General features: G+C 35.2%; 2 protein-coding genes across 4 annotated transcripts in view; one reads left to right on the top strand and one right to left on the bottom strand.

The window, feature by feature from the left end:
* LOC107714392 (PTB domain-containing engulfment adapter protein 1-like) overlaps positions 1-13,627 on the bottom strand; it is a 188,131-nt gene that overhangs the window by 114,677 nt on the left and 59,827 nt on the right. The window contains exon 1 of one of the 2 annotated variants that reach the window (XM_016520222.1): positions 2,416-2,469. The exons of the other annotated variant lie outside the window; for it this stretch is intronic. The gene's annotated coding sequence lies outside the window, so the exon portion shown is untranslated. Of the gene's footprint in view, positions 1-2,415; positions 2,470-13,627 lie in introns of those variants that run through there. 2 annotated transcript variants of the gene reach the window in all.
* The window catches only part of LOC107714394 (tissue factor pathway inhibitor-like), a 34,271-nt gene that overhangs the window by 11,676 nt on the left and 8,968 nt on the right, over positions 1-13,627 (top strand). The window contains exons 2-4 of one of the 2 annotated variants that reach the window (XM_016520229.1): positions 6,377-6,577; positions 11,489-11,659; positions 13,069-13,155. In XM_016520229.1, the coding sequence (XP_016375715.1) occupies positions 6,377-6,577; positions 11,489-11,659; positions 13,069-13,155 (459 nt within the window). Of the gene's footprint in view, positions 1-6,373; positions 6,578-11,488; positions 11,660-13,068; positions 13,156-13,627 lie in introns of both variants that reach the window. The other variant, XM_016520228.1, reaches the window with a different exon arrangement.

Raw genomic sequence — 13,627 nt, 5'->3', positions numbered from 1 at the left:
ATATACTGTATATATATGTGTGTGTGTGTATCTTTGCCTTCACCCATCTGTATCAATTCTCAAAATATCTAAAAAAAATAACCAAAGTTCCTTTAAGGCAAGTTAGTGTACCCGACAACCATGTTAGCAACACTCCCAGCAGCTATTTTCTATCGCAATAGGCATGCAAGTACAGGTCCTATCTACTTGAATGTGTAAAGCGTCATATTGTGATTTCTTCCATTAAAGGAATAGTTCACCCAAAAATGTACTCATCCTCAGGCCATCCAAGATGTAGATGAGTTTGTTTGTTGCACGGTAAAAGTATATATTTCAGAATCAATATCAGAGATATTATAAGGAGACAGATAACCTAAAGGAATAGTTCACCTAAAATTTAAAATTTGCTGAAACTTTCACTTACCCTCAGGCCATCCAATATTTTTGTTTCTTCGTCTGAACAGATCTGGAGAAATTTAGCATTACATCACTTGCTCACCATTGGATCATCTGCAGTGAATGGGTGCCGTCAGAATGAGCGATGATAAAAGCACAACTCCAGTCCAGTCAATTCACATCTTGTGAAGTAAAAAAAAGCTGCTTGTTTGTAATAGACAAATCTATCACTAAGAATTTTTAAAATTCAGATCACTCTTTCTGCCTAACATACAAGTCCTCTATCCATAATATTGCCTTCTCCAATGAAAAAGTTAAAACGCCTTAATGTTGGATTGTTTCTTACAAGTACACAGCTTTCTGCTTCATAATATGTTAATTGATGGACGGGAATTGTGTGGTTTATTTGTGGATTATTGTGGTGTTTTATCAGCCGTTTGAACTCTCATTCTGACGGCACCCATTCACTGCAGAGGACCCACTGGTGAGAAAGTGATATAATGCTAAATTTCTCCAAGTCTGTTCCGATGAAGAAACACACTTATCTACATCTTGGAAATGCCTGAGGGTGAGAACATTTTCAATTTTGGGTGAACTATTTCTTTAATTGATCTGTCCCCTTGCGATATCTCCGATATCAGTTATGAAACTAAACTATACTTTTACCATGCAACATCTTACCCTTGCACTTAAAAGTGCCAAAAGCATGTCTCAGTTCTTTCTTTGACTTACTCACAATGTCGCCAAGAGTATCAACTTGTTTCATAACACTGTTCCCATGGTAAGAATTATTGTGAAAAAAAAAAAACGGTCAGAAGGTCTCCCAGTTTGTCGAGACCTTGTTTGATCTGTTGCATTAACTCATCAGATCATGACACCAAGCTTAGAACTGCACTGAGGTTTCTCTCTTTACACTCTACTGCACTGACATTTCGAGCACTGGAATGGTATTCATGCATGCATAGACAAATATTGGGTCTCATCTTCCCTCTGACCTTGAAAGCTTTTGTACCATGATTGATGATATTCCCAATAGTGTGCGTTGGGAAATATTTTTTATTACGTTAGGGTTTTTTGGACTGTTTTTAGTCTAGCAGAGGTTAACAGAACATTTTTCATAGATTATGTGGGGATACCATTACTTACATATATAATGTAATAGTGGATTGGTTTTCTACTGCCTGCACTTATTTTATGTATAGCTAGGCCTGTAGTAAAGAAAAATTGCTGTATCCCCTGCTTCCTAGAAATTTCTCTTGAGGAAATTATTTATAGATTGTGTGATTACCCTGTTGATTACCCTGTTTATTTTAAATATATACAGTGGTGAGTGGAAATTCAATACTCTTTAATGTACGTTACACTTGAATACCAATTTACAGAAGTAAATAAATATAACAAAGATATTACCTGACATTCTATACTCGCATTCTATTATTTTTTTTTTACATTTTTTACCAGTCTACTGTACGTTTCCTTCAAAAGGTAGAGGTAGATATTCCAGAGGTCCTTGGTGCTTGGTTTTGTCAGCCATGTTGAATTATGTATATATGTATTCCTGCCTCATGGTGGTTAATGGGAGATCAGTGCTCTCAATTTCCAACTTTCTGTATTGTGTACAGACTTATTGCAGGGAGAGATAGAGAGCAACCAGTTAAGCCTTTCACCTTAGGCGGTTAACTTGCTATATAGCATATACCATGCAATGCTGTGGGATATATTTTTCCCCGCTAAGCCTTATGTTTAACGTATGTCCACATCAGGTGTCCCATATGGTTGAACAGACAGGTGGCCACACAGTCATTTAAAGAGTCAGAATCCTCTCATGCAGTCAGTTGCAGACCTGACAATGATTAATTGGGGTGTATGGGATTATTTGCTTCAGTGAGCCCTGCACTGCAGACCTCAGATAATTGCACCAGGTGACAGAGAGGAGGATTTTCGGTCCCGCAAGAGTTTCATGGGATCCGATACGACGAGGTTTACTATGTAACCCATTGTTGTTATCTGTGAACGGTAGTAGAATAAACAAGTTCTGACCTATCTGGGATTTTAAGGTGTTGCAGCCATTGCAGGAGTGGAGGATTTTGTAGACAAAGACGATCTGCTGTTCCACTGGCAAACAGGCCTAGACGTGGATCAAGCCTGGATGCCTGACAATAGTAAAGCAAAATAAATCAAAACCTTGCTACTATACAATTCAATGTATAAGATAAACAAAACATATTATAACACCCATATAGTTTTCTGCTTTTTTTCTGTTAAAATACTTTCTCCAGTCCCAGTTCAATATGCAGAGAAAAGTATAAAAGTAAATAACTGTAGGTTTATTCTTAAACCGTTCAAAAAAGCATAAACATTGTAGCTCTGTGGCACTTTCCCTACTAGCCCAGCACAGTGGCGCACAAAAAGAGTCTTCTGGAAACCAGTTTGACACAGTCATTATTTTTGCAGTTGTTGTGTAAGGCCATGTTGTAAAATTTTTCAAGATAACCAGACAACTCCCTTGCCTTACAAGTCATCAAATAAATGATTCAGTTCAGTTCAGTAAACTTGACGATAAGGGAAATAATTTGTTTAACCAGGTATGCTTAGTGCTAAAATTAGGATTAAAATATCTCAGCTGGGTGATGCTACTCCAACAACAGACCATGTAAAATACCAAAAATAAATATATATTTAAAATAGTGCTATGTAAAATGCTGCAACAACAAACAGACAACAATAAAAATGAGTAGAGTTAAAATTTTAACTGCAAGTGATGCAGGCATAAGGAAAAGAAAGAGAACATTAAAATCCTCAGACATTTAAAACATTTTAATAAACATTTTGTTTAATCACTTCACTTTATTAGTTTACTCAAGCATGTTGCCGAAAAACAACCTGTATCTTCAAAATATATTGTCTATGGCAAAAATGTAAGAAGATATGCTTCAGTGGACTTTTAAAATTTGCTTTGTTTGAGAAAGCTTGATAATATACCATTACAATGTTATTTTATTTGATTTAGTCAAGTTAGCTTACAAAAGAGTTCTCAACAGTGTCAACTGCTCGGATTTACCAAAGCTTCAAATTCTGTAAAAAGTTCAAATTACATTACTGTTCATAAATTTGAAGATGAAGTTTTTAAAATTAATACTTTTATTCAGCAGTGACACATTAATTTGGTCAAATGTGACAGTAAAGACATAATATTATTATTATGTTACAAAGGATTTCTGTTTCAAATAAATGCTGTCCCTTTGAACTTCCTATTCCTCAAAAAGTGCTGTAAAAATTACAATGTTATTTTATTTGATTTAGTCAAGTTAGCTTTGCATCAAAGTGTGGTTTTTGGCAATCGAGATCTGGCAGCAACAGCACACACACACACACACACACACACATATATATATATATATATATATATATAGTGACTGTGCCCATGGACTGTACCCTTTGGACTGTATCTGCTGAATAAATCTGATAATCTGAAGTATGACTCAGACTGGTAGAATCATACCCTCATACTATAAAACCTCTGTTTCTGTGACTGCTCTCTAATACACACATCTGTATCTTTATCAGTAATATAACAAATGGACAGTTCTTAATATGCCACATAATGAAAAGGGGCTGATGTTAAAACTGACTCACTGGTTACTAATTTACAAATGACAAATACTTTGCCACTTATCCTTATAGTGTTATAGTGTTACAGTCAGATCTGCTGCTGACGGTGTTATTAATCATTGCGTTGTTGCTCAGGCAACTAACAGCAAACCTTGAGCAAACATGACATGTTGACACCTGTAAACAGATATTTACATGCATTGTGCTTTCCATGAGACTGAGAGTTCCTGAATGTTTTACTCTTTTCAAAAACTGACCGATGTGCTAAATTCCACCTTGTGATAAAATCAACACCTCTCTTTCATGACGGGTATAAAACAAGCAAGGGCTGAGTCTCAACATGGGGCAGCCTGCCCGAGCTCAGCATTGGCAATGAGTTTGGCAAAGCACCAGTTTTGGGTTGTTCTGATCCAAATTGAGGTGAATCCAAGCATAACAGAAAATTCATGCTGGGGTAAAAAAGCATCTGGCAGTTGAAATTTTAACAGCCAGATCAGTTTTTTTTCATTATAGACATAAGTTTTTTGGGGGAAGTCTGCAGGTCCAGGTATTGTCTGTGTTATAATACACTGAAATTGCATGTTTAAATGTTACATTTAAAAACAATTAAATTATAAAGGACGTACACAAGAACTCATCTTAAAAAAGCTGCTGTGTCCATGGAAATGAAGAAAACAAGTCCTCTGCAATTTTGGCTCTCATAATTAATGTAATTATCTTGTTCAGATTTTTTTTTTTCTTCGTAATGGCTTATGATTAGATAGAAAATAATAAAAGATATCCTGATGAAGGCTCTAGTTTCTCAAGCTACATATGACAATGTGCAGGACTTTTGGTGTAAGATTTTTGGAAGTTTTTTAAAGTCAAGGCTGCATTTACTTCAATCAATACAGTAAAAACAGTAATATTTTAAAATATTATTACATTTTAAAATAACTGTTTTAATATATATATATATATATATATATATATATATTATATTATATATATATTCTGTATATATATGTTTTTTTTCTCTCTTGAGCAAATCTCACATGTGAGAGTTACAAAAGAGTTCTCAACAGTGTCAACTGCTCGGATTTACCAAAGCTTCAAATTCTGTAAAAAGTTCAAATTACATTACTGTTCATAAATTTGAAGATGAAGTTTTTAAAATTAATACTTTTATTCAGCAGTGACACATTAATTTGGTCAAATGTGACAGTAAAGACATAATATTATTATTATGTTACAAAGGATTTCTGTTTCAAATAAATGCTGTCCCTTTGAACTTCCTATTCCTCAAAAAGTGCTGTAAAAATGTATCAAGGTTTTCACAAAAATATTAAGCAGCACAACTGTTTTCAACATTGATAATTATAAGAGATGTTTTTGAGCACCAAATCAGTATATTAGAATGATTTTTGAAGGGTCATGTGACTGGAGTAATTATTTTATAGAGCAAAAAATAATCATAATAATAAAAACTGCAGTAATTAATCAATTATATAATGTAAAATATATTAAAATACAACACAGTAATTTTAAATTGTAACATTTCACAATATTACTTTTTTTTATCAAATAAATGTAGCCTCTAAGAGCATTCTTCTCTGTCTGCATTTAATAATGATGCATATATGAATATTGATGTTTTTGCTATTTTTCTACAATGGCAAACCCATCAAGATGTATGCTATAGTGTGTGTGTTTCCTGCTTTTGTGCCGATAAGAATTTTATCCAGAGCATGTGGAATACCTAAGAAGAACTCTCTCCAACCCGAGGGCAGTGTTGAGAGAGTATTTTAGAGTGGAGAGGAGTGGGGAGATGAACATCAGGATGTGACAGGATAAGTGATCCAACTGCCCGCAGGATGTTGTCACTCAAGTCCAAGACCATCTGTTACTTTAGTTTGTGGCACTTTGGATTCAGTCCTTGTTGTGTGAACAGGAAGGACCGCAGAGTTCACTTCACCGCATGCTCTTAGAACAAACTAATACGGTTGGTTCTAGGTAGGGATTAAGAACCTATTCCTGGGGAAAATAAAAATCTTTTTGATTTAAACCATCCAAATATATATAGTCAAGAAAGAGTGCTTTATCTTCCTCGTTGGCTTGAGAGTGGAAGAGTGTAGGAGGTTCATCCTGATTTAACAAAGCGTTAAACACCAAGGGCAAAGCTGTCAGATCCCTCAGATCTACAGACTGTCATGTCAATGAGATCTCTTTGAGCAAATGCTCTAGCTCTATTAAAAATAGGTGTATAGTAAGTTTCCAGTGCCAGAAAACTCTTTCACTCCCTACAACGCCTTAGGTGAGAGCTTATATTTGGCTTAAATTTACCACGCAGAGTTTTGTGAATTATGTCCGGAGCAAATGATAACTTCTGGCTTCCTTCTACCCTCAGCAGATGGAGTGAGGTCTGAACTCCACATATTCCATCACTCATGCGCCCTGAAGAAAGATGAAGGGCCATGCAAGGCAATAAAGGACAGGTTCTACTTTGACATTGACACAGGTCGTTGTGAGCTCTTTGAATACGGAGGCTGTCAAGGCAATGCAAACAATTTTGAGACCCTGCAGGAGTGTGAAGAAATGTGTCTTGTGAAAGGTAAGGCCATTTTTACCCGACTTGTGCTATTCTATGACAAACAAAAATAAATACAAATATGACAGTTTTTTTTTTTCAGAAAATGATGGAACTTGTGTAAAATAACCTTTAGACTCAACACATCTTTCAGAATGAGGATGTGTCATTTGTGTTAGTCAATTTCATTTTCGCTCAGTATATTGGATGGCCTGACCCAGACTCATGTGTCATGACAGTATTCCATACACCCTTGCTACAAACAGAATTCCACATATGCTTATCGTGGGTAAAGTAAAGGCAAAGATTACTAATATAGTATTAAGCAATAAGTTATGATAGACTGTGCTATATTGTGAACGAGTCAGCGCTAAGGAGCGTTTTTAGACTCAATGTACAGCAGTGTATTTACTCATAATATTGCGGGCTTTATTGCTTTTATGAAACACCCACTACATAACTAAAATATTAGGGAAATGGTTTATTTTAATAAGGAAATTCATTAAGTACATCTACAATGAGTACCAAAAGTCTGAAAATACTATTGAAAGTGCTTCTCTTTTGCATTTTTCCAACAGTGTTGTTATTGTTAACTAAAACTGAAACTTTTAAAAATATTTTCTAGTAATTGAAATAGATTAAATTATAAAAAAATAGTAAAATGTTTACTAAAATTAAAACTTAAAGTTAAACAATAAATGCTAATTCAAAATATTTCATTTATATACAGGTGCATCTCAATAAATTAGAATGTCGTAGAAAAGTTCATTTATTTCAGTAATTCAACTCAAATTGTGAAACTCGTGTATTAAATAAATTCAATGCACACAGACTGAAGTAGTTTAAGTCTTTGGTTCTTTTAATTGTGATGATTTTGGCTCACATTTAACAAAAACCCACCAATTCACTATCTCAACAAATTAGAATACTTCATAAGACCAATAAAAAACTTTTTTTTAGTGAATTGTTGGCCTTCTGGAAAGTACTCAATACTTGGTAGGATATACTCAATACTTGGTAGGGGCTCCTTTTACTTTAATTACTGCCTCAATTCGGCGCGGCATGGAGGTGATCAGTTTGTGGCACTACTAAGGTGGTATGGAAGCCCAGGTTTCTTTGACATATATATATATATATATATATATATATATATGCAACAATACAGTGTGTGTACAAACTTGTAAAATAATTTTATTGTCTAATTTAATCCTTTTTTTGCTATCAGCGTAACTACTTGAGTGAAAATACTTTCAGAATGTTTTTGTTCCCCCCCCCCACTACTGTACTCACTGACATGTAAACAATAACAGCACATTAGTCTATAGGTGCAGCACAGTGATATGGGTGTTGTACGTCATATCTGTACTTTACAACGGCTGAAATGTTGTATTGACCAATCAGTATCCAAAACTACCTTTTGTTTTATAACCATAGAAATAACACACATTCCACCATATACTTTTATGGGAAGAGTGAAGAGTTCACCATGAGGGAGTTGTTCCCAACAACTCATTAACAGCCCATAAAAAAACAATAATGTAACGCATTGGTGTGGTATTGCAATTATGGATCAGTTTAGACTCAGTAAGTGTCATAATTATAACCTACACTATATTACTTTGTAGAGGGCATGACAGATACTTTAAAAAACACAGGGCCAAGATCAGAAGTGCAGTTGTTTTGTTTAGAAAACTTTGATGAATACAATAATTCTAATGCAAGGAAAAGAAAACAATCCAAATATTAAATAGTTTCATCTTCAATATTGGCATTAAATTAGTATAAAAAGGCAGAAATGGAAATTACTCGAGGACAGAGTCAAATTCATGGCAACAAGCCAAGGCTGAGATGAGAGAGATGAAAGATACCATTTAGGCAATCTGATTATTTCTGCAAGAATAATAAGGAACTCTTGGTCCTGTTCTTGTTAAAACGAGGACAAATGTGCAGTTCACAGTAAAGTCAGGCCACATTGGATTATTTACAGCATTTGGTTGGTTGGGTGAGTCATATCTCATTACGCTTTCCAGTGGGGGGTCATTGTGAAAACAGAAACTTTGCCACTCATTTGGACAAACACCTCCAAGGACATGAGCTCTCGTAAATGCCTGCGAAGTATTGCCAAAGTTCCCCCATGGAGGCAGAAGAGGAAATTGACTGCTGTGCTTGGATTCATTTCTTCTGCACTCTTCACCACATGCCCCTGATTATTTTCAGCTCTGCCAAGTCAGTTTCTAATTTCTGCAGCCACCAAACTTGCTTTTTTTAGTAATAGAGGAAACATTTAACCCTTTAAACCTAACGGCATAGCATCTGGTCTTCAATGAATCAAAGAGGGTTTATGTCACACTCATCTTGGTCAACACTTAGATGTTTATGCCTCCAGCAGTGCTATGGAAGAACCGTTTTGGGTTCCCCAAAGAACCTCTCAGTGATCAGTTCTGAAAAGAACCATTTTTTTCTTAGTGTGAAGAACATTTATAATCTACATTTATAATCTAAAAAACCCTTTCCCACTGTTTAGGACCTTTTGTGGAAAGGTTTAGTGGATGTCAAAGGTTCTTCATAGAACCATCAATGCCAATGCCACTCTTTTTTTAAGAGTGCATGGTTAAGGTTCTTCATGAACCATAGATGCCAATTACAACCTTCATGACAGACCTCTTTATAAAGCATAACCCTCCATATATATAAAAAATCTGCTCTTCCTCTCTTTTTTCTCTGCACTGTAACTGCATTGCGGTACTGTGAGTATTTTTGGCTCTTGCTTATAATGTTCCTAATTTGTAAGTCACTTTGGATAAAAGCATCTTCTAAATGAAAAGGCAACAATTAAACAAGCTCTCACTGTTTGCATTTAAGCACTTAAAATTCAGATCCAATGGAATCACTGAGTATATGGAACAAACATCAAATAATAAACCAATGTGAGAAATGAATGATAAATGTCTCCATCTAGTGAATCAAATCATCAGTGCACTTCAAAAAGTGGTATGTTTTTGTGTTTGTATGTGAAGTGAGACAGAGAAACTGGGAGAGAAAGATCATTTTCTAAATTTTTTCCCTAGAAAACGGATCCAGTTTATTTACAGCTATTTTGTTTTAAATTTTAAAGGTGATATGTGTACTTTTTGTGACTCAAGTGGCAATAGATGGAATTGCAGTTTGTTTGTTTGAGCCAATGAGGTCTTTTATGTCTTGAGTTATCCATATAGCATTTACATTCATTTCAATGGGAGTTGCTCAGCTAGCGCAGAACCTACTTGAAAGTACCTGCCTTGCTGCCATCTTTTTAAATGAGCACTCAGTTAAACATATTATGCATAAGTCCTGTCCTTGTGAGTAAATGAGACATGCAATGACAGATACTAGTCTGGCATCAAGACAATCTCCTTTCCTAAAAAGCACCCAAGAGGTTGTTCAGGGGAACAGCAGTTTTGAATTATTCATTCAGTTTTAGATGCATCCCATCTACACTTCTGCTAGAAGTAGACGTATATTAACTATGACCATATAAAACTGCATAATTCATTTGTACCATTCAATTCAGTTAATTTAATTCTGTTTATTAAGTGTCCTTGTGAATGTGAACTTTTGATCAATGCTGTATGTGAGTGGTCATTTGCAAAGCTTAATTAGCATTCGCCTACTGCTCTCGGTCAGGACAACTGTCTGGGGCATAGAGTATCAGAACACAGTATCTAATGTAGTGAGTTTAGCTGCATCCTGATGAATTCTCCCACTTCATTTGTATAGCAAAGTATGGAAATTAAATTTTTTGAATGACTGTGGTAAACCACTTTTTGGCAACACAGTAAAGCAAATAAAATCTGACAGTGTTATCTTAAATTTTATTTTAGGGTAAACTACACCTTTATGCCATTTTATTTATTTTTAGCTATTTTGAAGAAGAAGAAAAAATATGCTGTTATGTAAATAAATAATGAAAGTTGGTGAGCTTCAATGTTGATTTTGACCCTATTGACTTTCATTGTATGGATGGACCAAAAGCAGTTTTATTTTGCACTTACTCAGAGCTTTTGCCCTGACCATAATCACATTTTAATAGCTTTCAATCAGTAAGTAAGACTGCAATTAACATTGAATTATATCCAAAACCAGCAACCGGCTTTAATCTGTATGGTCACTTTGTGACATTTATGATCAGGTTAGTGCAATTCATCGTTCCTTCTAAATCCGATTTATCCGAAAGAAGAGAGAAAAACAAAATACCCTGATGATTTCTCCTAGCTGATGGGATTAAAGCTGTCTTTCTCCACGATGAATGACCACTTAAGTGAAATATTTTAATTAGCAATGGCCATAAATAAATTCTGCATTACAGGGCAAAAACGTGGCAGGAAATTAAGTGATTTTTAAAAATCTGTGGAATTTTGGAACCCAGCCATTAATTTATCAACAGGGTATGTGCTATAGATGGAGCTAGAATATATCAGTCACTCCAGCCTATCTGTGGCTTATGGCCAGGGTGTTTGTTAAGGTTCTGCTGAAAGCCACTGCTTTAGAATTCAATTCCCATATTTGTCTAGTTTAATCATGAAACACTTAATATCTGTATTAATATGTGCAGATGTTACCTGTGTTCTCATTATGTAATTCATGCATAAAAATGGTGTACAAAAAAGTTCTGCAAGTTGTTTTCCTGAGCTGTAAAATTAAAGTAATAGTTCACCCCAAAAAAAGGATACTTTGCTGAAAATTGCCTTTTTCCCCATGCTGGTGAGCCTTTTACCCTAAGTGTGGTGTAAAAGCCCACCCACCCTCTCACCACTACCCTATATATGATATTTCAAAGCATGGGGAAAAAAATCACTTCTAACACTTTAATTTATGTTCATGTCTAAAGTTGATGAAAAATAAGCTTTAAATAAAGAATTACATGATTTATTGTCTGCCCCATCTTTTTCCTTTTAGAGGATAAGAGTCCATGCCATCTGGAGGATGAGCCGGGACCGTGTCGAGGACTGGTGCCTCGTTATTTTTTTGATTACAAGAGCCAGGAATGCAAGCGATTCTTTTATGGTGGCTGCTTTGGGAATGGCAACAACTTCAAGACCATAAAAGAATGCCATGAGAGATGTCTACGTATGTACCAGCAACATAACATTTCTCTTCTCTGCAATTATTAATAATGACATATTGTTTTTGTACAAGCCCTGTGATTAAAGTCATCTGCATGACAAAGGTTACAGCCCTTTTGTATTCTGATCTCAATAACCTTCATTCCGTAGTGCAATTAGCACTTTTAATTCAGCTGGTTCTAATTCAGTCCACATTCTGTTTTTTATTTTTTATTTATTGTTTTTGTGTGTGTGTGGTAATTTGAACAGCCACAGTTTGTGGAAAATTACTCAGCACATTTAGTGCTAAAGGGGTCATATCATTAAGAATCAAACTATCCTTGAAGGATAAGGCGGTTAAAAGCTATACTGGACCCGACAGCAAACAGCTTGTGTGCTGGAGCAGCACAGCAATATATCCAGTTCCACATGTGAAGAGGGCATTTACACGGATGTCTTAAAGGGACAGCAGCCTGTTAAAGGTCAGAGAGAACAACAACAACAAAAAACAAAATTAGGTTTTTGGCAAACAAAAACCCTTTACTAAAACTATGTGGGCCAAAGGGGAATTCAATAAATGTTGCTTTGTATGCCACAATTGTACAGTATTTTGTAGATGACTATTGCAAATACCTAAGATGCTACAGAGATATATATTAGAAATAAGTTATAAAATTACATAATTATTATAAAATTATATATAAATTAGTTTTTCAAAGTTGTAAAAACATTTTTGGAGTATGTTTTACAAGAAAATATATTATTTCAGTTTTTCTTTAAAGTTTCACATTTAATTCAATGTGTTACTTGTCGTTTCCTCGTAATTGTTTGTGAAATTTACTAGCAATTTCTCAGTGAAATTTGTTTCTACCCCATTTTTTTTAGGTGAAATGTCCTAAAAGAGCAACTAAAATGAAACAGACATAAATATAGCCACAAAAACCACTTCACTACTTTCCATAAGTTTAAAAACAAATGTAGAATACATAAATGTAAGTTCTAAAATGCCTAAAATGTTAAAATGTCTTTGTTTTCCTATTAATGTGTTCTCTATAGTCCTCCTACATTATATGTATGCATATTTGCATTGCTTTGACCGTTCTCTACAGGTCCCACCTTCTCGCATGCCATGACTGGTCAATAATGCACAATGCCTGCACGCGAACTACTTTTCAGTCATTACCTTCAACAGGTATGAAAACAATAGGAAAACAAAGCCTAAACCCGGACATTTTAGGAAGGTTAGAAATTCTGGCCTGGACATGCCTGGGGAAAAGAGGATGTATGGTCACCCTAGAAGTACTAAACCTGGAAAAACAGACAGACAGGAAACGTGTTAATAGTACTAATAGTGCTGCCTGACAGAGAAAGACTTCTCTATAACAAGAGGACAACAAAAATGATCATGTTTTTCAATTTCCTTCCTCTTTTTAGCTGCCTCAAACCACATGGAACAAAATGCTCCATTAAAGCCAGAGGAAGAAGAAGCCAAGCCCAAGACAGAACCTCTCGCTAAACATGGTGAGATAAGTCACACATCCTGCTTGTTGATAATATCAGAAAACCTTTTTATTTGTACTGGATATTTCTGCAGTGATCTATATTTAAAGGGGTCATATGACGTTGCTAAAAATAACATTATTTTGTGTATTTGGTGTAATGCAATGTGTTTATGCGGTTTAAGGTTCAAAAAACATTATTTTCCACATACTGTACATTATTGTTTTTCCTCTATGCCCCGCCTTTCTGAAACACGTCGATTTTTACAAAGCTCATCGTTCTGAAAAGCAAGGTGTACGCTGATTGGCCAGCTATCCAGTGCGTTGTGATTGGCCGAATACCTCAAGCGTGTGACGGAAATGTTACGCCCCTCACATACTGTTGATGCCGTGTCCGGCCGGAGCGACGAGACATAAACATTAAAACCCATTATAAACGAGGCATTTGTTGCATCCAGTGGAGACATAATTACGGATTATAATGACTTACACTG

This window comes from Sinocyclocheilus rhinocerous, unplaced genomic scaffold, assembly GCF_001515625.1.
Source record: "Sinocyclocheilus rhinocerous isolate Xijiao unplaced genomic scaffold, SAMN03320098_v1.1 scaffold449, whole genome shotgun sequence".
NCBI lineage: Eukaryota > Metazoa > Chordata > Actinopteri > Cypriniformes > Cyprinidae > Sinocyclocheilus > Sinocyclocheilus rhinocerous.
This window is presented reverse-complemented; position numbering and strand designations above follow the sequence as displayed.